The sequence below is a fragment of the Geotrypetes seraphini genome, chromosome 4 (genome assembly GCF_902459505.1).
Source record: "Geotrypetes seraphini chromosome 4, aGeoSer1.1, whole genome shotgun sequence".
In the NCBI taxonomy this organism is placed as follows: Eukaryota; Metazoa; Chordata; class Amphibia; order Gymnophiona; family Dermophiidae; genus Geotrypetes; species Geotrypetes seraphini.
This window is the reverse complement of record NC_047087.1, coordinates 62,675,230-62,700,387: the sequence shown is the minus strand read 5'-3', so window position 1 is coordinate 62,700,387 and position 25,158 is coordinate 62,675,230. Positions and strand designations below refer to the sequence as shown.

General features: G+C 44.1%; 1 protein-coding gene across 3 annotated transcripts in view; it reads right to left on the bottom strand.

Moving 5' to 3' along the window:
- Nucleotides 1-25,158, bottom strand: part of LPCAT2 (lysophosphatidylcholine acyltransferase 2) — a 224,545-nt gene that overhangs the window by 91,580 nt on the left and 107,807 nt on the right. For all 3 annotated transcript variants that reach the window (XM_033941429.1, XM_033941430.1, XM_033941431.1), the window contains one exon: nucleotides 21,499-21,557. In XM_033941429.1, coding sequence (XP_033797320.1) covers nucleotides 21,499-21,557 — 59 coding nt within the window. The remainder of the gene's footprint in view (nucleotides 1-21,498; nucleotides 21,558-25,158) is intronic.

The window sequence follows — 25,158 nt, the reverse complement described above, 5'->3', positions numbered from 1 at the left end:
GAAAAGGATGCAAAAAGAACCGAACAAAAGACCCAGCATGGATAACTAAAGAAGTGAAGAAAGCGATAAGAGACAAGAAATGTTCATTCCGGAAATGGAAAAAGGACAAAACCGGGGAGAACTGGAAAGAGCACAGGAAGTATCAAAAAGAATGTCACCTCATGGTTAGAAGAGCAGAAAGAGAATATGAAGATAAACTAGCCAGGGAAGCGCAAAGTTTTAAACCGTTCTTCAGATAAGTTAAAGGAAAGCAGCCGGCAAGGGAGGAGGTGGGACCACTGGATGACGGAGATAGGAAAGGAGTGGTGAAGGAGGAAAAAGAAGTGGCGGATAGGCTAAACATGTTCTTTTCGTCAGTATTTACAAAAGAAGACACATCCAATGTGCCAGAACATGAAAAAATCTTCAAAGGAGAACAAGCGGAAAAATTAACATCCATGGAGGTAAGCCTTGAAGACGTACACAAACAGATAGATAGATTAAAAACTGACAAATCTCCGGGCCCGGACGGAATCCACCCTAGGGTATTGAAAGAACTAAAGGAGGAAATAGCGGAACTACTACAGCAGGTTTGTAATCTATCCCTGAAAACAGGTATGATTCCGGAGGATTAGAAGATAGCAAATGTTCCGCCCAACTTTAAAAAAGGACCGAGAGGTGACCCGGGGGAACTACAGACTGGTAAGTTTGACTTCAGTTCCGGGGAAGATGACAGAAGCGCTGATAAAAGACAGCATCAATGAGCATCTAGAAAGGAATAAACTGATGAAAACAAGCCAATATGGATTCTGCAAAGGAAGATCGTGCCTAACAAACTTATTGCACTTCTTCGAAGGAATTAACAAACGAATGGACAAAGGGGACCCCATAGACATTGAATACTTAATTTCCAAAAAGCCTTTGTCAAAGTACCCCATGAACACCTACTAAGGAAACTGAAGAACCATGAGATGGAAGGAGACGTACATAGATGGATCAAAAATTGGTTGGCGGGTAGAAAACAAAGGGTAGGAGTGAAGGACCACTACTCGGACTGGAGAAGGGTCACGAGTGGTGTTCCGCAGGGGTCGGTACTCGGACTGCTGCTGTTCAATGTATTTATAAATGATCTAGAAACAGAGACGAAGTGCGAAGTAATAAAATTTGCAGATGACACCAAACTATTTAGTGGTGTAGGGACAAAAGAGGACTGTGAGGACTTACAAAGGGACCTGAACAAATTAGAAGTATGGGCAGATGAAGTTTAATGTAGAGAAATGTAAAGTCTTCCATGTAGGAAACAGAAACCCAAGTACAGCTATACGATGGGAGGGCTGGTAATGGGTGAAAGTACCCTAGAAAAGGACTTGGGGGTAACGGTGGACAAGACAATGAAGCCATTGGCGAATAGAATGCTAGGTATTATCAAGAAAGGTATTACAGCCAGAATGAAAGAAGTTATCCAGCTGTTGTATCGGGCGATGGTGCACCCGCATCTGGAGTACTGTGTCCAATATTGGTCGCCGTACCTTAAGAAGGATATGGCATTACTCGAGAGGGTTCAGAAAAGAGCGACGCGATTAATAAAAGGTATGGAAAACCTTTCATATGCTGAAAGATTAGAGAAACTGGGGCTCTTTTCCCTGGAAAGGCAGAGACTTAGAGGGGACATGATAGAGACTTACAAGACCATGAAGGGCATAGATAAAGTGGAGAGGGACAGATTATTCAAACTTTCGAAAACTACAAGAACGAGAGGGCATTCGGAAACATTAAGAGGTGACAGATTCAGAACCAATGCTAGGAAGTTCTTCTTCACCCAAAGGGTGATAGATACCTGGAATGCGCTTCCAAAGGGTGTGATAGGACAGAGTACAGTATCTGGGTTCAAGAAGGGATTGGATGATTTCCTGAAGGAAAAAGGGATAGAAGAGTATAGATAGAGGATTACTATAGAGGTCGTGGACCTGATGGGCCGCCGCGTGAGCGGACTTTTGGGCACGATGGACCTCTGGTCTGACCCAGCAGAGGCACTTCTTATGTTGCCTGCTTGTCCAAGGATAAATAAAGTACCCCTGTCAGCCTTAAAGGCTTTAGACAACACATATTACTCTGTCCTTCAAAGCTTGTTTAGTTTCTTCAGTCTTGGGCATTTCATTTCTACAATATTCTACAAATCTGTTAGTCCCTCGGGTAAGAGTTTCTCTTTTATTTCACAGCTGTCATCTAAACCAGTGATTCCCAACCCTGTCCTGGAGGAACACCAGGCCAATCGGGTTTTCAGGCTAGCCCTAATGAATATGCATGAGAGAGATTTGCATATGATGGAAGTGATAGGCATGCAAATTTGCTCCATGCATATTCATTAGGGCTAGCCTGAAAACCCGATTGGCCTGGTGTTCCTCCAGGACAGGGTTGGGAACCACTGATCTAAACCCATCTTAAAAGCATTTAAGGAGATTTATCAAGATACCCAACAAATGTCACAAATCCATTGCATTGCACGATTAGCTTCATGTATAAGCTAACAGTTGGAAAATATCAGAAATAATCATGGTTTTAAGAAATCTGTGAAACATGATTTATAAATTATCAGACCCCATTTTTTCACCCCTCAATCAAAGGAACACAACGCAAGATGTACGACTGCCCACTAGCAACGCAAGTAGTGAAAATAGACCACCACCTCTCAAACATACTGACAACTACATCTGACTACAAAATATTCCGAAGGGAAATTAAAACCCTGCTATTTAGAAAATTTATCAAGAAAAACTAAATCTCCTTATTGTTCCCAATCCTGTAATTTTCCAAGCAATCTCTCAACCATTAATTAGCACCTTTTCCTGTAACCTTCCTGGAAATGTCCAGTTATCTTCTTGTGTAATCTGCCTAGAATTGCAAGATATAAGCGGAATAGAAGTCACTAATGTAATGTAATGTAATCTTTTGTTACAATGTTTACAAAGCATGTCCAGCATAGATTTAGTTTGTAACTGTCAACAAAACATAAAATGCATATGCATGTTAAAGCACTTATCAGTATGTTACTATAAAAATTAGTGATTTTAATGCCTGCTTTTGCGTCCTTCTTACAGCTTGTCAGCTAGCTTACCAGCCAGAACTGAATTATATTTTGATATACAAGAAAGCAAAAGGCATAGACTGTTAGATGCTGCTCAGAAAGGAAGAATGCAAGGCAGTCTATAATGAGTTAGCAATTTCATATGTGGCAGTATATTAGAAAAGCAGATGTCTTGTGGTAATTTCTTTTTGCTATTTTTATCAAACTGAGGCTTTATTTTTACTCTGGCATATTTTACAGTCATTTGGTATGTTAATTTTATCACATCTGGACAAATGTAATGTATTATTTGCAGGGGAGACCATAGTTAAGATGCTTACAGTGTGCTCAGAATGCTGCAGCTAAGTTTTTGGTTCTAGCTGGGTATATAAGGATCATGTTTCACCAATAAAGTGGTGCCTCGCATAACAGACGCCTCGCACAGTGAACGCTGCGCACAACGAACTTCAGGTCTTGCTTCCCACAACGAACTTCGTTTCACACAACGAAGTCGCCCGAGCTGCATCCTTCTGCCCTCTCTCCGCCTGGCTCCCTGTGCAGTGGCGGACCGTCGGCTCGCAGGGGCCCGGCGCGATGCTAGAAAAAAAAAAAAATGTGTGGGATCGGGAAGTGATGGATGTATTAGCAGATGGCTACAATTTGCACTATTTTAAATAACCCGTGGCTTTTGGGCCAGTTTCACTTTCACTTCGCATTGCTCTGAGCATCGTTGTTTGTTCACACAAGGTAAGGGCTGCCTTAGTTTTACTCCGGTTTTTACCTTTTTTTGCTTCTTCATAGTTTTAGTTCGATTGCATTATGGTTGACTTTTAATTTTTAAGATCATATTTTTGGAGCAGGACAGTTGATTCTTTGGTTTTCTGTGTTTTGACATTTTTGGGGTAGATCCATAAAAAGAGTGATCCATAAAACATGAGGTTGAACGCCGGGTTGTGAACCAGTTAGCTGCAGCCTATGAGCAGAACCTCTTGCCCTGGGGATGCACGCTGCGTATCATTCAGACAAAAATCTCCTGAAGACCAAAGACAATCTCCCTCTGGGGTTAGAATCAAAGAAAGCCCCAACACTGCGACTGGAAATTGTGGACAAAGACAGTAAAGGCAGGAAACTGAACATCCAGACCCCTTTACAACCTGAGAATTTGAGCTTCTTCTAAATACAAGAACAATCAGCAGAACCTTATCCATCCAAAAGATAGACTATTCCATCTGTCGCCTTGTTTACCAGAGAGAGGATTATGAGAAACAGCAGAAATTTATCTTTTTTTATGTAATCTTAGCATATTTTATGCTACAGAACGAATTATTTTTTTAACATGTATTGTTATGGGAAAACGCGTTTCACATAACGAACTTTTCGCATAACAAACTTGCTCCTGGAACCAATTAAGTTCGTTGTGTGAGGCACCACTGTACTTCATTGGCTGGCAACAATGAATCACATTCAGCTTAAATGGTTAACTTTGGTTATAACGTGCTGCATCAGTTGGAGTATGGGTGTATGATGGTTAAGTTATGAAGGCACATAATAACCCTCATGGACATTGCAATCAGAACAGGCTAATTCTTCATTCAACAGTGATTTAGATTGTTGAAAACTTGAGCTTTGGCCTTTTCCTGCATTTTCATTTCTGTGGCATAAGGTGCCAGCTCCCCTACATTTTGATGATCTAGAACAGTGTTTTTCAACCTTTTTACACCTATGGACCGGCAGAAATAGAAGAATTATTCTGTGGACCGGCATCGGTCCGTGGACCGGTGGTTGAAGAAAACTGGGCTAAGTTGTGGGCCAGACCCCGCCCATCTCTACCCAATCTCCACCCCAGACCCCGCCCCCATAATAGTGAAGGCTTCCGGTTCAGGTGACGTGCGTAGGAGCCATTGCCCGTGTAAAAAAGGGAGACAAAATTTTTTTCAGATATATTAGTGAAAAGAGGAAGATGAAAAATGGAATTGCTAGGCTAAAAGATGCTGGGAATCAATATGTGGAACGCGATGAGGAGAAAGTGAATGTGCTAAACAAATACTTCTGTTCTGTGTTCACAGAAGAAAATCCTGGAGAAGGACCGAGATTATCTAGCAAAGTTACACGAGAAAATGGAGTAGATTCTGCGCCGTTCATGGAGGAGGGTGTTTATGAGCAACTTGAAAAACTGAAGGTGGACAAAGCGATGGGACCAGACAGGATCCATTCCAGGATACTAAGGGAGCTCAGAGAGGTTCTGGCGAGTCCTATTAAAGACTTGTTCAACAAATCTCTGGAGACGGGAGTGATTTCTGGGGATTGGAGGAGAGGGGATGTGGTCCCTATTCATAAAAGTGGTCACAGGGATGAAGCAGGAAACTACAGGCCGGTGGAGCCTCACTTCAGTTGTTGGAAAAATAATGGAAGTTTTGCTGAAAGAAAGGATAGTGTACTTCCTTGAATCTAATGGGTTACAGGATCCGAGGCAACATGGCTTTACAAAAGGTAAATCGTGCCAAACAAACCTGTTTGAATTTTTTGATTGAGTGACCAGAGAGCTGGATCGAGGACATATGCTAGATGTAATTTACTTGGATTTCAGCAAAGCCTTTGATACAGTTCCTCATAGGAGGCTGTTGAACAAAATTGAAGGGCTGAAGTTAGGACCCAAAGTGGTGAACTGGATCAGAAACTGGCTGTCGGACAGACGCCAGAGGTTGGTGGTTAATGGAAATTGTTCGAAGGAAGGAAAGGTGAGTAGTGGAGTCCCTCAGGGATCAGTGCTGGGGCCAATCCTGTTCAATATGTTTGTGAGTGACATTGCTGAAGGGATAGAAGGAAAAGTGTGCCTTTTTGCAGATGATACCAAGATTTGTAACAGAGTAGACACCGAAGAGGGAGTGGAAAATATGAAAAAGGATCTGCAAAAGTTAGAGGAATGGTCTAATGCCTGGCAACTAAAATTCAATGCAAAGAAATGCAGAGTAAGGCATTTGGGGATTAATAATAGGAAGGAACTGTATATGCTGGGAGGAGAGAAGCTGATATGCACGGACGGGGAGAGGGACCTTGTGGGTGATAGTGTCCGAAGATCTAAAGGTGAAAAAACAGTGTGACAAGGCAGTGGCTGCTGCCAGAAGGATGCTGGGCTGTATAAAGAGAGGCGTAGTCAGTAGCAGGAAGAAGGTGTTGATGCCCCTGTACAGGTCATTGGTAAGGCCCCACTTAGAAACATAAAAAGATGACGGCAGAAAAGGGCTACAGCCCACCAAGTCTGCCCACTCTACTGACCCACCCCATTAAGTCTGAGTGCTAATGACCCAGCTCCTTAACTCGACCCTCGCAGGGATCCCACGTGGATGTCCCATTTATTCTTAAAGTCGAGCACGCTGGTGGCTCTGATCACCTGCTCCGGAAGTTTGTTCCACTGATCCACCACCCTTTCTGTGAAGAAATACTTCCTGGTGTCACCACTAAATTTCCCTCCTCTGAGTTTGAGCGGGTGCCCCCTTGTGACCGAGGGTCCCTTGGGAAAGAATATGTCATTTTCCACCTCGACACGACCTGTGACGTACTTAAATGTCTCTATCATGTCACCCCTTTCCCTGCGCTCTTCTAGAGTATAGAGCTGCAATTTGCCCAGTCTTTCTTCGTATGAGAGACCCTTGAGTCCGAAGACCATCCTAGTGGCCATCCGCTGGACTGACTCAGCTCGAAGCACATCTTTACGGTAATGTGGCCTCCAGAATTGCACACAGTATTCCAGATGAGGTCTCACCATGGTTCTGTAAAGTGGCATTATGACTTCAGGTTTGCGGCTAATGAAGCTTCTATTGATACATCCCATCATTTGCCTTGCCTTGGATGAGGCCTTCTCTACCTGTTTGGCAGCCTTCATGTCTGCACTGATGATTACTCCCAAGTCCCGTTCTTCTGAAGTCCTAGCTAGTGTTTCTCCATTCAAGGTGTATGTTCTGCATGGATTTCTGCTGCCGAGATGCATGACCTTACACTTCTTAGCATTGAAGCCCAGCTGCCATATCGAGGACCAGTTTTCCAACGTGATCAGATCATGCGTCATGCTATCCTTGAGATTGCTTTCGCTTACTGTATTACACAGTTTGGCATCGTCGGCAAACAGTGCTACTTTACCCTGAAGCCCTCGGGTCAAGTCCCTTATGAATATGTTGAAAAGGGATGGTCCCAGGACTGAGCCCTGCGGCACTCCGCTGGTCACCTCCGAAGTCTCAGAGAGGGTGCCGTTGACCATCACCCTCTGAAGTCTTCCACTCAGCCAATCATTGACCCATGCAGTTAGTTTCTCACCTAACCCCATCGATTTCATCTTGTTTAATAGTCTACGGTGTGGGACACTGTCAAAAGCTTTACTGAAATCCAAGTACACTATGTCCAGAGACTCTCCCGAGTCTAGCTTTCCTGTCACCCAATCAAAGAAGCTGATAAGATTGTTTTGGCATGACCTGCCCCTAGTGAATCCATGTTGGCAGGGATCCCTTAGATTCCCCTCATCCAATATCGTGTCTAATTTACCTTTAAGTAGAGTTTCCATGAGTTTACACACTATTGATGTGAGACTCACCGGTCTGTAATTCGCAGGCTCTGCTCTGCAACCCTTTTTGTGCAGAGGAACGACATTAGCTGTTTTCCAGTCCAGGGGGACTCTCCCCGTTCTTAGGGAGAGATTGAAGAGCATGGCAAACGGTTTTGCCAGAACATCGCATAGCTCTCTGAGCACTCTTGGGTGCAAATTGTCCGGTCCCATGGCTTTGTTCACCTTGAGTCTTGACAGTTCTCTGTAAACATCAGCAGTTGTGAACTCAAAATTCTGAAAAGGGTCTTCCATGCTTTGCTTTGTTTCCAGCCGTGGCTGGAGTATTGTGTTCAATTTTGGAGACCATATCTGGCGAAGGACGCAAGAAGACTTGAGGCGGTCTAGAGGAGGGCGATGAAAATGATAGGAGGCTTGCGCCAGAAGACGTATGAGGAGATACTGGAAGCCCTGAATATGTATACCCTAGAGGAAAGGAGAGACAGGGGAGATATGATTCAGACGTTCAAATACTTGAAGGGTATTAACGTAGAACAAAATCTTTTTCAGAGAAAGGAAAATGGTAAAACCAGAGGACATAATTTGAGGTTGAGGGGTGGTAGATTCAAGAGCAATGTTAGGAAATTCTACTTTATGGAGAGGGTGGTGGATGCCTGGAATGCTCTCCCGAGAGAGGTGGTGGAGAGTAAAACTGTGACTGAGTTCAAAGAAGCGTGGGATGAACACAAAGGGTCTAGAATCAGAAAATAAGATTAAATATTGAACTAAGGTCAGTACTGGGCAGACTTGCATGGTTTGTGTCTGTATATGGCCGTTTGGTGGAGGATGGGCTAGGGAGGGCTTCAATGGCTGGGAGGGTGTAGATGGGCTGGATTAAGTCTTAACAGAGATTTCGGCAGTTGGAACCCAAGAAATAGCTAAGAAGAAAAAAATTAAAAATTTAAATTGAATCAGGTTGGGCAGACTGGATGGACCATTCGGGTCTTTATCTGCCATCATCTACTATGTTACTATGTACATAATTTTAATTTTGAATGTCTTCATGACCTGAGCTTTTTTTTTTTTTTTAAAGACAGGTAAACTAATCTAAATAAATGAAATTAATAGGCATCAAGAAACCAGAAAAAGTTATTTTGAGAAACAGAGTTCATAAACCTAAGGATAATTTACTTTGTGGCTCACACAAGGAAATGATTATGCTGAACATTGGATACTTTATAATAACCAGATTTCATCATCAAACCACAATAGAAATGACTTCCAAGTTACAAAGCTGAGTAGGTATTTAGAAAGCAGTTCAAAAGTGCAGACAACAAAAGATCCATCAAGAGAAAAGGCAAATCTACTAAACTACATTAGCTTCCAAATTCAAAATGGAAGATTCTGTTAAATTACCAAAACAATGAGATTACGTGGAAATACTTTTAAAACAAATAGGAGGTAATATTTTTTACCTTCTATTTAATAATAATAATAATTTTATTTTTTATATACCGCCAAAGCCAAAGTGGTTCGAGGTGGTTTACAATAAGAAGAGCTGGACAGTCAGCGAAGACATAACAATGAAGTTCTCTACCATTAGAAAATATTTTGATTTTATATAATTTAAAATACTGGTTCAATCATCAATTCTCTCAATGCTGGATTACTGTAATGTTTATTTGGATGTTCATAAAACAACAACTAGTAGATTAATTCAAAACAAAGCAATTCGTTTGATTTTTAATCTAAAAAAACATGATCATATCGGCTCATATTATCAAAGGCTCCACTGGTTGCCGTTTGAGGCTAGAGAGTTTAAATTTGGATGCATTTGCTACAATGTCTTATTTGGGTTGGCCCCATCCTATCTTATTGCTCATTTTAGATTTTTTATATGTAAAAAAAATATACGTAGAACTGGCTGGTTTATTTTTCCTTCAGCGAAAGTGTGCCATTTTAAGAAATTTTTAGATAGGACTCTGGCGTTTCAAGCAGGAGTAATGAATACATGCTTGAATGCTCTTATTACGCAAGCCCTCACTTATCAGCAATTTCGGAACGATTTTAAGACCTATCTATTTAAACAGTACAATACTTAATAGATATCAATATCAATGTGATAAATGGATTTTTATTATTTTTATGGAATAAGGTTTACAGAAGCTTATCTATTTTAGTATATATAATCTGTATTGTGCATACTTTGTTTGAATAAGTTAGGGTTGTACTTTTTCAGTTAGTATCTTTTATTGAATTGTGTTATTTCCTTTTATAAGACACTGTCATTTGGCTCTGTATCGTAAATACTTTGTAATTTACTGTGTAAACCGCCAAGAACTGATGGTGTGGTGGTATACAAAAATAAACTAAACTATTATTATTAGTAAAACTTTGGGCCCATTTTACAAAGCCGCACTTGCGGCTGCAGCATGGTAACGGCCCCGAAGCCCATAGAGATTTAAAAGGCTTTGGGGCTGTTGCCACATGGCAGCCGCTAGCATGGCTTTGTAAAGCAGGCCCTTTGTAACTTGGTGTCAAGAGGATATGGTAAGGAGAAATTAGGTTCTTACCTGCTAATTTTCTTTATGTTAGCCTGTTGGCCAGTATAGTCCTTACGAATGAGTTATATAATTCACTGTTACCAGCAGGTGGAGACTGAACAAACTTGTATATTAGGATAGACTCCCCCCTAGCCTCCCCCAGTCTGTCGAATAGCCAAGCAGAACCTAGGAAAGACTTCAACTGAAACCAGTAAAACATATCCTGAACAGGAGTGGAAAAAAAAAAAAAAATATGTAAACAACTGTTGGAACATGTGAAGAACTTAACCCTGGTAGAGAAAATCTCCCCTCAGATCAGCTAAGCCAGCTGAGCCATAGCCGCTGTTCTTAATTCTCGCCGGCCCTAGAAAAAAATACTAGAACCTGCAGAAAAACACAAAATCTGCACATGAGCAAAAACAAAAACCCGCAATCACTGCACAAAGACCAATAGGGTGGGGGACTAAACCGGTCTACAGGCTAACAGAAAGAAAATTAGCAGGAAAGAGCCTAATTTCTCCTTCTGTAGCGCCTGCTAGACCGGTATAGTCCTTACGAATGGGACGTACCAAAGCAGTACCCATCAAGAGTGGGACTCCCAAAGGGCCAACACCAAAACACGCTCAACTAACACCGCGTCCCGACGTGCCTGAACATCCACACAATATGTCTGACAAAGGAATGCAGAGAAGACCAAACTGCAGCCTTGCAAATATCCACTGGAGGCACTAGAGAAGACTCATTCCAAGAAGCTGCCTGACCCCGAGTGGAATGAGCCTTGAGAAATTCCAGAACAGGCTTTTTCTTCAGAAGGTAAGTGGAAGCAATAGTCTCCTTGATCCAGTGCGCAATAGTAGCCTTGGAAGCGACATCCCCCTTACGAGAACCCGCTAGAAGGACAAAGAGACCTGTCTTCCTGATCTCCTGGGTCCTCTGCACATAAGAGTCTGTCATATGGGAAAACACCCTCCAGGGATTCAAGACAAAGTTAGACAAGTTCCTGCTGAACCAGAACGTACCCGGATATGTCTAGTCTCAGTTAGGGCGCTGGTCTTTGACCAGAGGGCCGCCGTGTGAGCGGACTGCTGCGCACGATGGACCACTGGTCTGACCCAGCAGCGGCAATTCTTATGTTCTTATGACCTGACTGACATCCAACTTTCACAACTGTCTCTGCTCGGAAGAGACTTCCCAACTACCCAACACCGGGAGGACCAATGCCTGATTGACATGAAAAGGAGAAACTACCTCTGGCAGAAAAGAAGGAACAGGCCGCAAGACAACCCACTCCCTAGAAAACTCCAGAAACACGTCTAGCAGAAGCAATGGCCACCAAGAAGACCGCTTTAAGAGTAAGGTCCTTCAAAGAGCAGTCGCCCAATGGTTCAAAAGGTGGGTGCTTCAGAACGGACAAACTAGATTCATATCCCAAGATGGAACAGAAGGTCACACGGGAGGCTTGAGCAATTTGGCCACCCACAAGAAGTGAATTACATCAAGAATGGCAGTCAAACGCTGACCTTTCAACAACCCACGAAAGGCTGACAAGGCCGCAAGCTGAATCCAAAGAGAAGACCAAGCCAATCCCCTATCCAGGCCATCCTGCAAGAACTCTAAGATGGTAGACAGGGTAGCACAAAAAGAGACCACTCCATGCATAGCACACCACTCCTCAAATAGACGCCAAACCCTCACATAAGCCCGAGAGGTAGAAAGCCTCCGGGACCCCAAAAGAGTTGAGATCACTATCTGAATATCCCTTATCTAGGCGATCCTTTTCAAGCCGTAAGACAGAAGGGACCCAGATTGAACAGGGGAATGGGACCCTGAGTCAGAAGGTCGGCAGAGGAAGGGGATCCACCACTAGATGCCTCACCAGATCCGTGTACCACGGTCGCCTGGGCCAATCTGGAGCCAACAGAATCACAAGGCCTGGATGTCAAACTATGCAGAGAAGAACTCTGCCCACTAATGGCCAAGGAGGGAATACATACAACAGCCCCTCCGTTGGCCATGATTGACCCAGAGAATCCAAGCCCTCGGCCAGACTATCTCTGCGAAGACTGAAGCAGCAGGGTGTTTTGGTGTTGACACTCCTGGCCATCAGGTCTATGAGGGGCTGACCCCAAGACTGCATTATCAACTGAACGGCCACGTGGCTTAGACACCACTCTCCGGGATTTAGCACGTGACGACTGATGAAGTCCGCTTGAACATTATCCACTCTGGCTATGTGGGAGGCCGAGATATCCTGAAGATGAGACTCTGCCCAGAGCCGTCTCCTATGCCACCAAAGTGCTCCTGGTGCCCCCCTGATAATTGACATAGGCCACCGCCATGGCATTGTCCAAAACAACCCGGACTGAACTGCCCAACAGAAATGACTGGAAGGCTAACAATGCCAGAGGGATGGCTCTGGTCTAACACATTTATTGACCATGAAGCCTCCTCCGTGGACCAAATGCCCTGAGCTGAGTGACCTAGACACTGAGCTCAGCAACCAAGAAGGCTGGCATCCGTGAGCAGCACCATCCACTGTGGTTGGTCCAGACTCGCCCCTTGTACCAGATGGGAGGTCTGGAGCCACCAACGAAGACTGCAATGAGCCAAGCCCTGAAGCGGAACAGGATGATCCAGACAGTGCCTCTGAAGTGACCACCTTCAAAGAAGAGCATACAGAAGAGGATTCATGTGGGCCCGAGCCCACCTCACCACATTGAGGGAAGCCACCATTGACCTCAAGACTTGGAGGAAATCCTGTGCCCGAGGAGACCAGGATGCCATAAGCAGGCAAATCTGAGATTGCAGTTTGCTTATCCAGGCCTCTGGAAGGAAGACCTTCCCCAAGGAGGTGTCACACAGAATTCCTAGATACTCCAGGTGCTGAGATGGAGACTAGAGAATGACACAGGGACAAATTTTTCCCTGTCCCCGCAGGACTTCAATTTCTCCATCCAGTCACCACAAGTTTTGTCGCTATCCCTGTCCTGCCCCATTCCTGGAAGCTCTGCATTAACCACACAAGCCTCAAACACTTATAGTAACATAGTAGATGACAGCAGATAAAGACCTGAATGGTCCATCTAGTCTGCCCAACGTAATTCAATCGTTTTCTTCTTCTTCTTCGCTATTTCTGGGCAAGAATCCAAAGCTCTGCCTGGTACTGTTCTTAGGTTCCAACTACTGAAGTCTCTGTCAAAGCTCACTTCAGTCCATCTACACCCTCCCAGCCATTGAAACCCTCCCCAGCCCATCCTCCACCAAATGGCCATATGCAGTAACAGACCATGCAGGTCTGCCAGTACTGGCCTTAGTTCTTCAATATTTACTATTATTTTCCGATTCTAGATCCTCTGTGTTCATCCCACACTTTTTTGAACTGTCTGTTTTCATCTCCACCACCTCTTTCAGGAGCGCATTCCAGGAATCCACCACCTCCTCCGTAAAGAAGAATTGCTCTTGAGTCTACCACCCCTCAACCTCAAATTATGCCCTCTGGTTTTCCTTTCTCTGGAAAAGATTTTGTTCTACATTAATGACTTTCAAGTATTTGAACGTCTGAATCATATTTCCCTTGTTCCTCCTTTCCTCTAAGGTATACATATTCAGGGCTTCCAGTCTCTCCTCATACGTCTTTTGGTGCAAATCTCCTATCATTTCCGTCACCCTCTTCTGGACCGCTTCAAGCCTTTTTGTGTGCTTCGCCAGATACGGGTCTCCAAAAATGAACACAATACTCCATATGGGGTCTCACAAACGACCTATACAGGGGCATCAACTTTGTTCTTCTACTGGTTACGCCTCTCTTTATACAGCATCCTTCTGGCTGCAGCCAACGCCTTGTCGCACTGTTTTTTTCGCCTTTAGATCTTCCGACACTATCACCCCAAGGTCCCTCTCCCTGTCCGTGCATATCAGCCTCTCCTTCCGATTATTAATCTCCAAACGCATTACTCTGCATTTCTTTGCATTGAATTTTAGATGCCAGATATTAGACCATTCTAACTTTTGTAGATCCTTTTTCATGTTTTCCACTCCCTCCTCGGTGTTTACTCTATTACAAATCTCAGTACCATCAGCAAAAAGGCAAACCTTTCCTTCTAACCCTTCAGCAATGTCACTCAAACATATTGAACAGGATCGGCCCCAACACCAAACCCTGAGGGACTCCACTACTCACTTTTCCTTCCTCTGAGCGACTTCCATTAACCACCACCCTCTGGCGTCTTGTCAGTCAACCAGTTTCTAATCCAGTTCTCCACCTTAGGTCCTAACTTCAGCCCTTCAAGTCTGTTCAAGAGCCTCCTATGAGGAACCATGTCAAAGGCTTTGCTGAAATCTAAGTAAATTATATCTAGCATATGTCCTCGATCCAGCTCTCTGGTCACCCAATCAAAAAACTCAATCAGGTTCGGTTGACAAGATTTACCTTTAGTAAAGCCATGTTGCCTCAGATCCTGTAACTAATTAGATTCTGGGAAGTTCACTATCCTTTCTTTCAGCAACATTTCCATTATTTTTCCAACAACTGAAGTGAGGCTTACCGGCCTGTAGTTTCCCGTTTCATCCCTGTGACCATATCTGTCTTCTCCAATCCCCAGGAACCACTCCTGTCTTCAGAGATTTGTTGAACAAGTCTTTAATAGGACCCACCAGAATCTCTATGAGCTCCCTTAGTATCCTGGGATGGATCGTGTCTGGTCCCATCGCTTTGTCCACCTTCAGTTTTTCAAATTGTTCAAAAATACTTTCCTCCGTGAACGGCACAGAATCTACTCCATTTTCCCCGTGTAACTTTACCCGGCAATCTCAGTCCTTCTCCAGGATTTTCTTCCGTGAACACAGAGCAGACGCATTTGTTTAGTACATTTGCTTTTGCCTCACATATAAGTTCCTAGCATCTTTTAGTTTAGCAATTCCATTTTTCATCTTTCTCCTTTCACTAATATCTGAAAAAAAATTTGTCTCCCTTTTTCACATATTTAGCCATTTGCTCTTCTGCCTGCGCTTTCGCCAGATGTATCTCCTTCTTGGCTTCTTTCAGTTTCACCCGATAGTCCTTTCTATACTCATCTTCTTGGGTTTTTTAATATTTCAGGAAAGCCAACTCTTTGACTTTATTTTCTCAGCCACTAGTTTGGAGAACCATGTCTGTTTCCTTTTTATCTTGTTTTTATTTATTTTCTTCACATAAAGTTCCATAGCCATTTTTATAGCTTCTTTCAGCTTAAACCACTGTTTTTCCACTTCTCTTATGTCCTCCCATCCTAACAGCTCTTCCATTTTATTAAAGTCCGTACGCAGTATTGTGCGGCCGCCCTCTACTTTAGCCATTATATCAAACCAAACCGTTTGATGATTGCTACTTCCCAGGTGAGCATCCACTCGAACATTATATAAACTCTCTCCATTTGTAAGGACCAGATCAAATATTGCTTTTTCCCTCATGGGTTCCGTCACCATTTGTCTGAGCAGAACTTCTTGAAAGGCATTCCCAATCTCCCTACTTCTTTCCGATTCCGCAAACGGAACTTTCCAGTCTGCATCTGGCAAGTTGAAATCTCTCAACAGCAGCACCTCCTCTTTCTTTCCAAACTTTTGGATATCCACAATCAGATCTTTATTAATTTGCTGCGACTGAGTCAGAGGTTTGTAGATTACACCCACGTAGATAGAAGTTCCATCTTCTCTTTTCAGAGCGATCCATATCGCTTCTTCCTCTCCCCAGGTCCCTTGCATTTCAGTCACTTGGATATCGATCTTTACATAGAGAGCTACTCTTCCACCTTTGTGACCATCTCTGTCCTTTCTAAAAAGATTATATCCCAGAATGTTTGCATCCCATCCATGGGATTCACTGAACCATGTCTCTGTGATAGCAACAATTTCCAGGTCTCCATCTAACATCAGGGCTTGCAAATCATGAACTTTGTTGCTAAGACTTCGAGCATTTGTGGTCATCGCTTTCCAGCGGTAATCTTTTTGTATAGTTTTTTTGTTTTGTTTCCCTTCCTGTTGCAATGCTAAGAAGTGAGTTGCTACAGTATAATCCCGTTATAATGGACTTCAAGGGACCATGAAAAACGGTCTGTTATATCAAGAATCCATTACATCCAGAGTTGCATTTTTTTAAAACTTTATTTATGGCAACTTGAAACATAAATCGATGAAGAACAGTCACTGCACAAGCATATCAGCAACATCAATAACAAAACTCAACAAAACATTGGTATGGTACGAAATGATTGCAAACCAGAACACTGTACTGGAAAGAAAAATACTCTGTCATTTTTTTTCTGGGCTGCATTTTGATACTATATCACCGGCATGCCACGTGCCTTGTAGGCGGAGCCTGCATGTCCTTTATAGCCAAATAAAACTACAGCTAAAAGCAGCTCTGGGGATCAAAATAGTTGTCCGTTATATCCGAAGGTACGTTATATGGGAGTCCGCTTTATCCAATGATTTTCTGTATGTTTATAATGGCGCTCGGCCGGGACCAGAGGACCTCGTCCGCTATAGGCAAGGTTCCAATATAAGCGAGTCCGTTATAACGAGATTATACTGTAATATTGTTTGTGTTGCAATCTTTACTACCATCACATCTTGTCTTTTGCTAGGGGTGGTCTCTATAATTGTCCTTAATACATACGTCACCCCCCACCTGCTAGTTTAAATGCCTAGAAACATATTGTCTAAATTTCTCCGCAAGGATTCTTTTTCCTGCTGTAATATGTAGCCCGTCAGTACAATATAGCTTCTTGTCCTTCCATGTATTTCCTCATCCTCCTATGTACCTAAAGCTTTCTTGACGACATCAAGCTTTGAGTTACCTATTGAAGTCCTCTGTTTTTAACTCTTTGATCTCCCTTTCTATATGCTGGCAGTACTTCTGAAAAAGCTAGTCTTTAGAAAAGGTTTCAATCCCTCACACCAAGCTCCCGAAAGGCTTTCTGAGCTGCAAGTGTGGAGATGTTGGCTAGTTCATTTGTTCCCAGATGGAAAACAACATTAGCTTTAGACCTCTTAGTTTCTTCCTTGATTATAGACAATATTTGTTGGGTACTCCTAGTAGCTGAGGATCCTGGGAGACACTTCACTATTTTAGGCTCCTTGTCTTGTGTTTCAATGTTAATACCTCTGATGATAGAATCCCCTAAAGACAATAATTTATTGGTTTGAGGTTTCTTACTCTTCCTTTGTAAGCACTTTTCTTCATAAGTTACCTTCACTGGTTCCAGTTTAATTTCAGTTCTTTCTTGAGCATTGCAATGCTCCAATGACCCTACTGTGATCCATTTATTCCTTGATTGCATTCTCTTTGAGGCAGTGGTGTCAACTTGGCATGATTCTGTGGTGTGATGGTAGTTGTTTTAATTGCATTCAATTCCTGCTTAAGATTTCTGAGCTCCTCCTTAATACTAAAAAGCTGAAGACAGATGGGGCAAGCCCTAAGTGTCCAGATGGTGCACCTTGGAACTAGAGTGCCACCGTGATTGCACTGAATAAAGGTCATCTTGATTGGATGGTAAAGTAAGTGACTGATATATATAGACAATAAAAAAATACTTATCAGTGATAATCCAGGGGTGGGTGGAACAATTTGTCCTTAATTTAGCAGGGAACCAAGCAAATGAGAATTAGGTAATTAAGTAGTGTAAGCACATGGGTGGGTGGGCAGGCCTAAACCACCAAAGATCTGTGAGCTGTGTTAGCAATGAAATCTATCTTCAATGTAATTTTCTATTAAAACATCTTTCTATACACTGTAATAGAGCCTGCCTACAGTCTAGATGTGTGGAGAGGAGGCTAGCAGATGTATATATTCCAAGTTCCTGCCCAATAAACCAGCTGCAAGACAATCTGCTACCTATCCAAGCTTTGGCAATGTAAAATAAGCCTTACAGAGCTTATCTAGAACCCAAGTTAAGAAAGTTTAGAAAAATTAGCAGCTCAAGAAAGACTCTTGTACCAGCTTGTGCAGATGAGGACAGAGCTTGCAGGAACGGGGCAGGGACAGGAAAATAATTCGCCGGGATGGGAAAATGAGTTCCCGTAGGGATGGGGGAAAAATCTGTCCCTGTGTTATTCTCTAATGGAGACAACCAGCTCTTGGAAAGGTTGACAACCCATCCCAACGACTGTAGAAACTCCACTACCTGAGCCATGACCCGAGTGATCTCCTGGAACAACTTTGCTCAAATCAACCAGTCGTCCAGATAGGGATGAACCAGAATGCTCTCTTTTTGCAACGCCACTGTGACAACCACTATCACCTTGGTGAACATCCGCGGAGCTGTGGCCAGACAAAAGAGAAGTGCACAGAACTGATAGTGTTGCCCCAAGATCGCAAAGTGCAGGAAGCGATGATGGGAGTCCCGAAATAGGAATGTGCAAGTAAGTCTCTGTCAGATCGAAAGAGGTCAGAAACTCCCCCAGCTGAACCACCAGAATCAGACTGCAAATTTTCCATGCAGAAGGATGGCACGTGAAGAGCCTGGTTGATCCCTTCAAATCTAGGATGGGCCAAAATATCCCTTCTTTCCTTGGCACCACCAAGTAAATCGAGTACCAACCTGTGCCCCACTCCTGAGGGGTAACTGGAACCACTTCGTGGAGATCCAACCTTTGAAGGGTCTGGCGAAAGGCTGGCTGCTTCCACGCCACCTTCGAGGGAGAAGCAAAAAAATGATCTAGCAAGGAACGGGTGAACTCCAGAACATAGCCATCCCAAATCACCTCCAGAACACACTGATCGGACGTGATGTCTGCCCACTCTGAATAAAAATCTCACAGCCGGGCACCCACCAGAACCAAGACAGGTGCCAGCAAGGAGTCATTGGGCAGGATGGGTGGCAGGGGACCCAGCGGGGGCACTACCCACACCCCGGCAGGCCCCAATAAAGGACTGCATGCGCTGGAAGAATCTGCCTCTACAGAGCCAGGAGACTGAAAAGAGGCAGCCCTTCGACCAGGGCAGAAGCAGCGGAAATCATGCCCACCAGCAGCACCACCCCAAGTCAGCGGCCTAGGCCTATCCTCAGGCAAACTAGGCACTTTAGAATCAGTTAAAGTCCTCACCAAACAAGAAAGACCCTTAAAAGGGAAATTTTGTCACCTTAGCTTTGGACGCCATATCCACCAACCAAGCGTGAAGCCACAAGGTACGGCATGCTGCCACTCCAAAAGCCAATGACTTGGCAGAAGCTTGCAAGAGGTCATATATGGTATCTGAAAGATAAGAAGCATCCAATTCAATTTTGGCAACTTCGTGCTTTACCAATTCCCAATCCTCAGATTTACTGTCAAGCACATGCTCGGCCCAGCGAAAACACGCCCGAGCCACCAGCCCGCCACACATCGCCGCCTGGACCACCAGAGCTGTCGCATCAAAATTCTGTTTAAGGATGGACTCCAACTTGTGCTCCTCAGGTTCCTTCAAGGCTGCATTGCCCTCAATAGGCACTGTATGCTGCTTAGAGATGGCCGAGACCGATGTGTCCACCATTGGTGACTTCAGAGTGTCCCTATCCCCTTCAGGAATGGAGTACATGTGGGGCCATGAAGCGCGCAAAATAAAAAGGCACTTCCGGCACTTGCCACTGTGCAAGCATATCCCGAATATCCTGATACATAGGAAAAGAGCGAGAAGCAGAGCAAACCCCCTTAAGCAAGGTTTCCACTGTACGCGGGGGCTCCGATACGATGTCTTCAAAGTGTAAAACCGAGGAAACCTGAAGAATTAGCTCACGAAGCTCGTCCCGCTGAAAAATGCGTACCACAGAAGCATCTTCGCCAGCAGGGGGGTACTCGAACTGCCCGCTGGAGGAATCCAGCCCCCCAAGAGGATCGTGGAAATCTCCGTAAAGGTCCAGGTCCTCAACGACATCTTGCTCCTCTGGACAAAAATCCTCATCCCAAGAGACCCTCAGCCACTTGGACAAGAGAGGAGTAGAGGGGGGCAAAAACAGTTGCCTGATGTCGAACCGGGGAAGACGTCGAGGACAACCCCTCACCCCCCCCCCCAAGACCCCCACAGAACCTCCAGCCACTAGCACATAAGCTTTACAGAGTGCCAACAAAAACTCAGGGGGAAAAAACCCCTGGCGGCCCCAAGGGACCCAGCAATACTTTGCCCCTGCAATTCCAACACAGGGGGAAGGTCAGCTAAGGACAGAGATGAAGGAGGAGGCTCCCACCAAAATTGGACCTGAAACTGCCAAAATTGGAGCTCCTGCGGCCTGCCGCATCTGAAAAGCCTGGGACTTTCCTGACGCTGAGTTAAGGGAATCCTTTGTACCCTAAACGTCGGCGGCTGGGGAACCCTCTGCATAGGCTGAGGAAGCCCGGGCTTCCCCACGATACAAAGCCAACTCGTGAGGTACATGCGGCATCCATTGCCGACGAGGCTCCCCCACTGCTTTGGCCTGCACAAAGCTTTCACAGGCCGGCCGTGAGTATCTCGCATCTGGAGCACAATGAGCATTTTTTCCCTGTAAAGTGCTCATTGTGCTGAAAAATGCCCTAGCTGCAAAAAAATGCCAGTTAGATGAGAAAATACAGTAAAAAAGGCAGTTTTAAAGGGAAATGAGCCTTTTAGAGCAGCACAGCTTCAGGATTTTTTTTTAACTCAAAACAGACTCTACAGGTCTCAAAGCTGGAAGGCTGACCAACCACGGGGGCCAGGCTGCCAACTGAGGCACCTCTACAAAAGTTTGGGGAGGTGGAGGAAGGGGTCCAGCACGAGACCCGCCAGGTTTAACACCCCCGAGGTCAGACAGATCCCCAAACAAGACCCGTCCAAGCTCTGTCCGGCACAAAAGGGGAACCTAGGTATCCAAAACAAATTCTAACAGTACTAAGAGGGGAGCCAAATTAGTCTTACCACCTGCTGCTGGAGATTGAGATAGACTGGATTGCTAGGGGGGAGTCTATCCTAATATAGAAGTTTGTTCTCAGTCTCCAACTGCTGGTAGCAGTGAGGTATATAACCCATTCATAAGGACTATACTAGTCTACCAGGCGTTACAGAACAGTGGTTAGCATAGTTGGGTTTAAAAAATGGTTTGGGCAAGTTCCTAGACAAAAAGTCAATTGTCTGCTATCAAGATAGACATGGCGGAAAGCCACTGCTTGCCCTGGGATTGGTAGCATGGAATGTTGCTATTATTTGGGTTTCTTCCAGGTATGTGTGACCTGGATTAGTCACAGTTGCAAAGAGGATACCGGGCTATACATACTATTGGTCTTACCCAGTATGGCTATTTTTTTGCTTTGGCTAGAGCAGTAACACATTGCAACATTTGAAAATACATTGGAAATACCTAAATACAGTATTTAGATTTGAAACATTCATATAGGGTAAATATGATACATACCAGTTTATTTGGGAACCTGAGAAGAACTGGCTGTACAGGTACTCCAGGAGTGAAAGCACCTGTAAAAAAAATAAATAAATAAAAAAAGAGCAAATCACATTTCATGAAAATTTATGGAGCAAGTAGAAGCACACTGTCATTGCTGCAAAACGTGCAAGCTTTCATGCACCGACCGTTGTCTAATATGTAGGTATGAGAAAAACACCACCAAAAATATATTTATGTAATGTCACTATTAGTTCTAATAAAAGCTCTCATAAGACAGTATACATGAGCACCAACTTATTGTCTAAATTGTGTTCAAAACAAATTAGTTTAATTATAAGAACTTTAATGACTTCATGTCCAAAACTAGGAGCGTATGCAACAAGGAATTTTAAAAAATCTGTGGTGTCAAACTGTCTCTATATTATGTTACCATGTGAAAAGAGTGCATGATGTATTTAGTTATAAAGAGATTAGGTTCTTACAATAATATCTTTTCCAGTAAACAGGAAGTTCAACATTTTGCCCAATTTATATTTGCTGAACTGTAGGGTTAACCTCCCATAGTTGCAAACTAAACTAAACTAAACTAAGCCTTAAGTTTATATACCGCATCATCTCCACGGAAGTGGAGCTCGACACGGTTTACAAAGCTTAAAAATATAGGAAGAGAGAGGAGAAGGATTTACAAAAGCATATAAAAAGAGGGGATGTAAACAGGGGAAGAGATGTTATATGTTAGAGAAAAGCCAGGTTTTCAGTTGTTTTCGGAATAGTTGGAGGGAGCCCAGGTTCTGCAGCGGGATAGTGAGATCGTTCCAAAGGCCCGTGATTTTGGAGAGAAGGGATCTTCCCAGTTTGCCTGCGTGGAGGATGCCGTGTGGAGAGGGGAAGGATAGTTTATGTCTGTGGGCTGATCTGGTGGTAGCAGGCGTCAGGGCGAGGAAGGATAGAGGGATTAGGGGAGGAAAGATGCCGTGAATGATCTTGAAAGCCAGGCAGGAGCATTTGAAATGAATTCTGGAAAGTACTGGGAGCCAGTGAAGATTGGTAAGTAGTGGGGAGACGTGGTCAAATTTGCGTTTAGCAAAAATCAACTTGGCTGCAGTATTCTGGATAAGCTGGAGTCTGCGAAGGCTTTTTTTTGTTAGGCATAAATAAATGGCATTACAGCAATCGAGTTTGGATAGGATGATGGATTGTACGAGGACGGTGAAATGTTTTTGGTGAAAGTAGGATGTAACTTTCCTCAGCATGTGGAGGCTGAAAAAACATGATTTTGCCAAGGAATTCAGGTGATCGTTGAGGGAGAGGGAGGAATCAATAGTGATGCAGAGGTCCTTGCTCGAGAACTCAAGGTGCAGAGCAGGGCCTGTGGGTAGGGTGAATAGGGTGGGAAAGTGTACTAATTTTGGGCCGAGCCAGAGTAGTTTTGTTTTTGATTCATTTAATTTCATCTGTACAGAGAGGGACCAGACGTGGAGTCTCATTATGCATGAAGTGATGTTCTCTTGGAGGTTTGTAAGGTTTTGATCTGTTTCGAGGAGGATAAGGATGTCGTCTGCATATGTGTAAATTGTTTCAAGGGGGGATAGTTTGAGGAGCTTCAGGGAGGTCATATACATGTTGAAGAGAATAGGGGATAGGGGAGAGCCCTGTGGGACACCACAGGATGGTGTCCACGAAGCGGATTTGGAGCCGTTTGTGTTGACGATGTAGGAACGAGCGCGAAGGAAGTTTGAGAACCACTTTAGGACAAAGGAGTCTATTCCTATCTCAGAAAGTTGGTAGATTAGTATGTCATGGTGCATGACGTCGAAAGCCGCAGAGAGATCGAACTGTAGAAAAACAGCAAATTTGTTTCGAGCGTGTAGTTGTTGCACCTTTGAAATTAAGGAAACTAGGAGGGATTCAGTGCTGAAATTGGGCCTAAATCCGTATTGGTAGTGTTGGAGAATGGATAATCTCTCTAGGTAAGACGAGAGCTGAGTGGCGACTATGGACTCTAGAAGTTTAGTTAAGAGGGATGTTAGCTATGGGGCGGTAATTCGATGGTAAGGAAGGGTCGAGATCGGCTTTTTTCAGAAGAGGGGATAAGGCAATGTGTCCCATTTCTGTGGAGAACAGGCCCGATAGTAAAACTTTATTTATAAGGTAAGTAAGGGAAGAGATGGCCTGCGCAGGGATGTTTTCGTAAAGGTAGGATGGGAAGGGGTCTAGGATGCACTTGCAGGATTTAAGTTTGAGGCAAAGTTTAGAGATCTGGGTCTCGGATACAAGTTCGAATGTAGTCCATGATCTGTCAGCAGGGATAGGGTCGGAGTCTTTCGGAGGAAGAGAGTTGTAAGAGATAGCTGGGGGGAACAAACTCTTTATGGTGGTGATCTTCTCCTTGAAGAATTTGGCTAGGTCATTTGGAGATGGGAGGGGGGGAGGGGGAGGAGTCGTTTTTAGAAGTTAGGTTTCGCCAGATGTGAAACAGTGTACTGTTTTGGTTTTTTGATCTGGAGATTTTATCTCCATAGTAATTCTTCCTAGCTTTTTTTAGTACAGAGTTGTAGAATTTGATGTATTCTCTCCAGGATTGCCTATCTAACTGAGATTTTGATTTTTTCCATTTTCGCTCTAGGGCCCGACATTTCTGTTTTAATTCCCTGTGGTATGGGAGATACCAGGGAGCCTTGTGAGAGTAGGAGATGGGTATAGTGGCTAGAGGGGCAAGGGCACGGTACGTGGTTTCAGAAAGAGTCACCCAGTTGTGCCAGATTGAGTCTGGGTCCGTGTGATAGGGAAGAGGAGGGAGTTTGTTGAGAAACTGGGACCAGAATAATTCACTTGTGATTTTTTTGCGGTAGGTGATGGAGTTTGTGGCTTGGGTTGGGGTACCAAGGGCTGACATGAAGACAGGGAGGCAGAAAGAGCCTAGGAGGTGATCGGACCAGGGGACATGTTCCCAACGGGTCTCTTCAGTGGAAGTTTTGTGCTTAGTCAGGTCAAGAAAGCTAATGATGTCAATGGAGTGCCCCTTTTCGTGGGTAGGGGTGGGCGGTGGAGCAGTGAAGCCTAAGGAAATGAGGAAGTCTTTGAAATCAGTTGTGTCCTTGTTGGTGTTGTCATCTAGGTGAAGATTTATGTCACCAATGATCAGTAGTCTTTGGAATTTTAGATAGGCCCTTGTTATGGTCTCAAGGACAAATTCAGAGGATTTATTCCAGGGGGTGGGTGGGCGGTAAAGTAGCAGGATGCCTAATGGGTGGGGATGAAGTTCGTCATTTATTGAAGCTAGCAAGAATTCTAAGGAAGGATGACTGCCCTTTTTGAGGAGCTCAACGTTAAAGAATGATTTGTAAAGAAGGGCTAAACCTCCTCCTTTCCGGTTTATTCTGGGAGAGAAAAGACTATGGTAGCCTGGGGGACAGAGTTCATTTTGAGTGAGTAAGTCATCTTTTTCGATCCATGATTCAGTGATGCACAAAAACCCCGGATAAAAATCCTTGAGTAAATCTTTTACTATTTGGGTCTTGTTTCTGACAGATCTGGCGTTACAATAGAGAGTAGGGACTGGGGTGAGAGAGTCTGAGGTAAGGTTAGGCAGGTTTGCTGGGGGGAACAGGTTTTAAGGAGGCGAGGTTAACTCCTCGGTGCTTTTTGAAATGATGGAGTCTGGTGGGTACT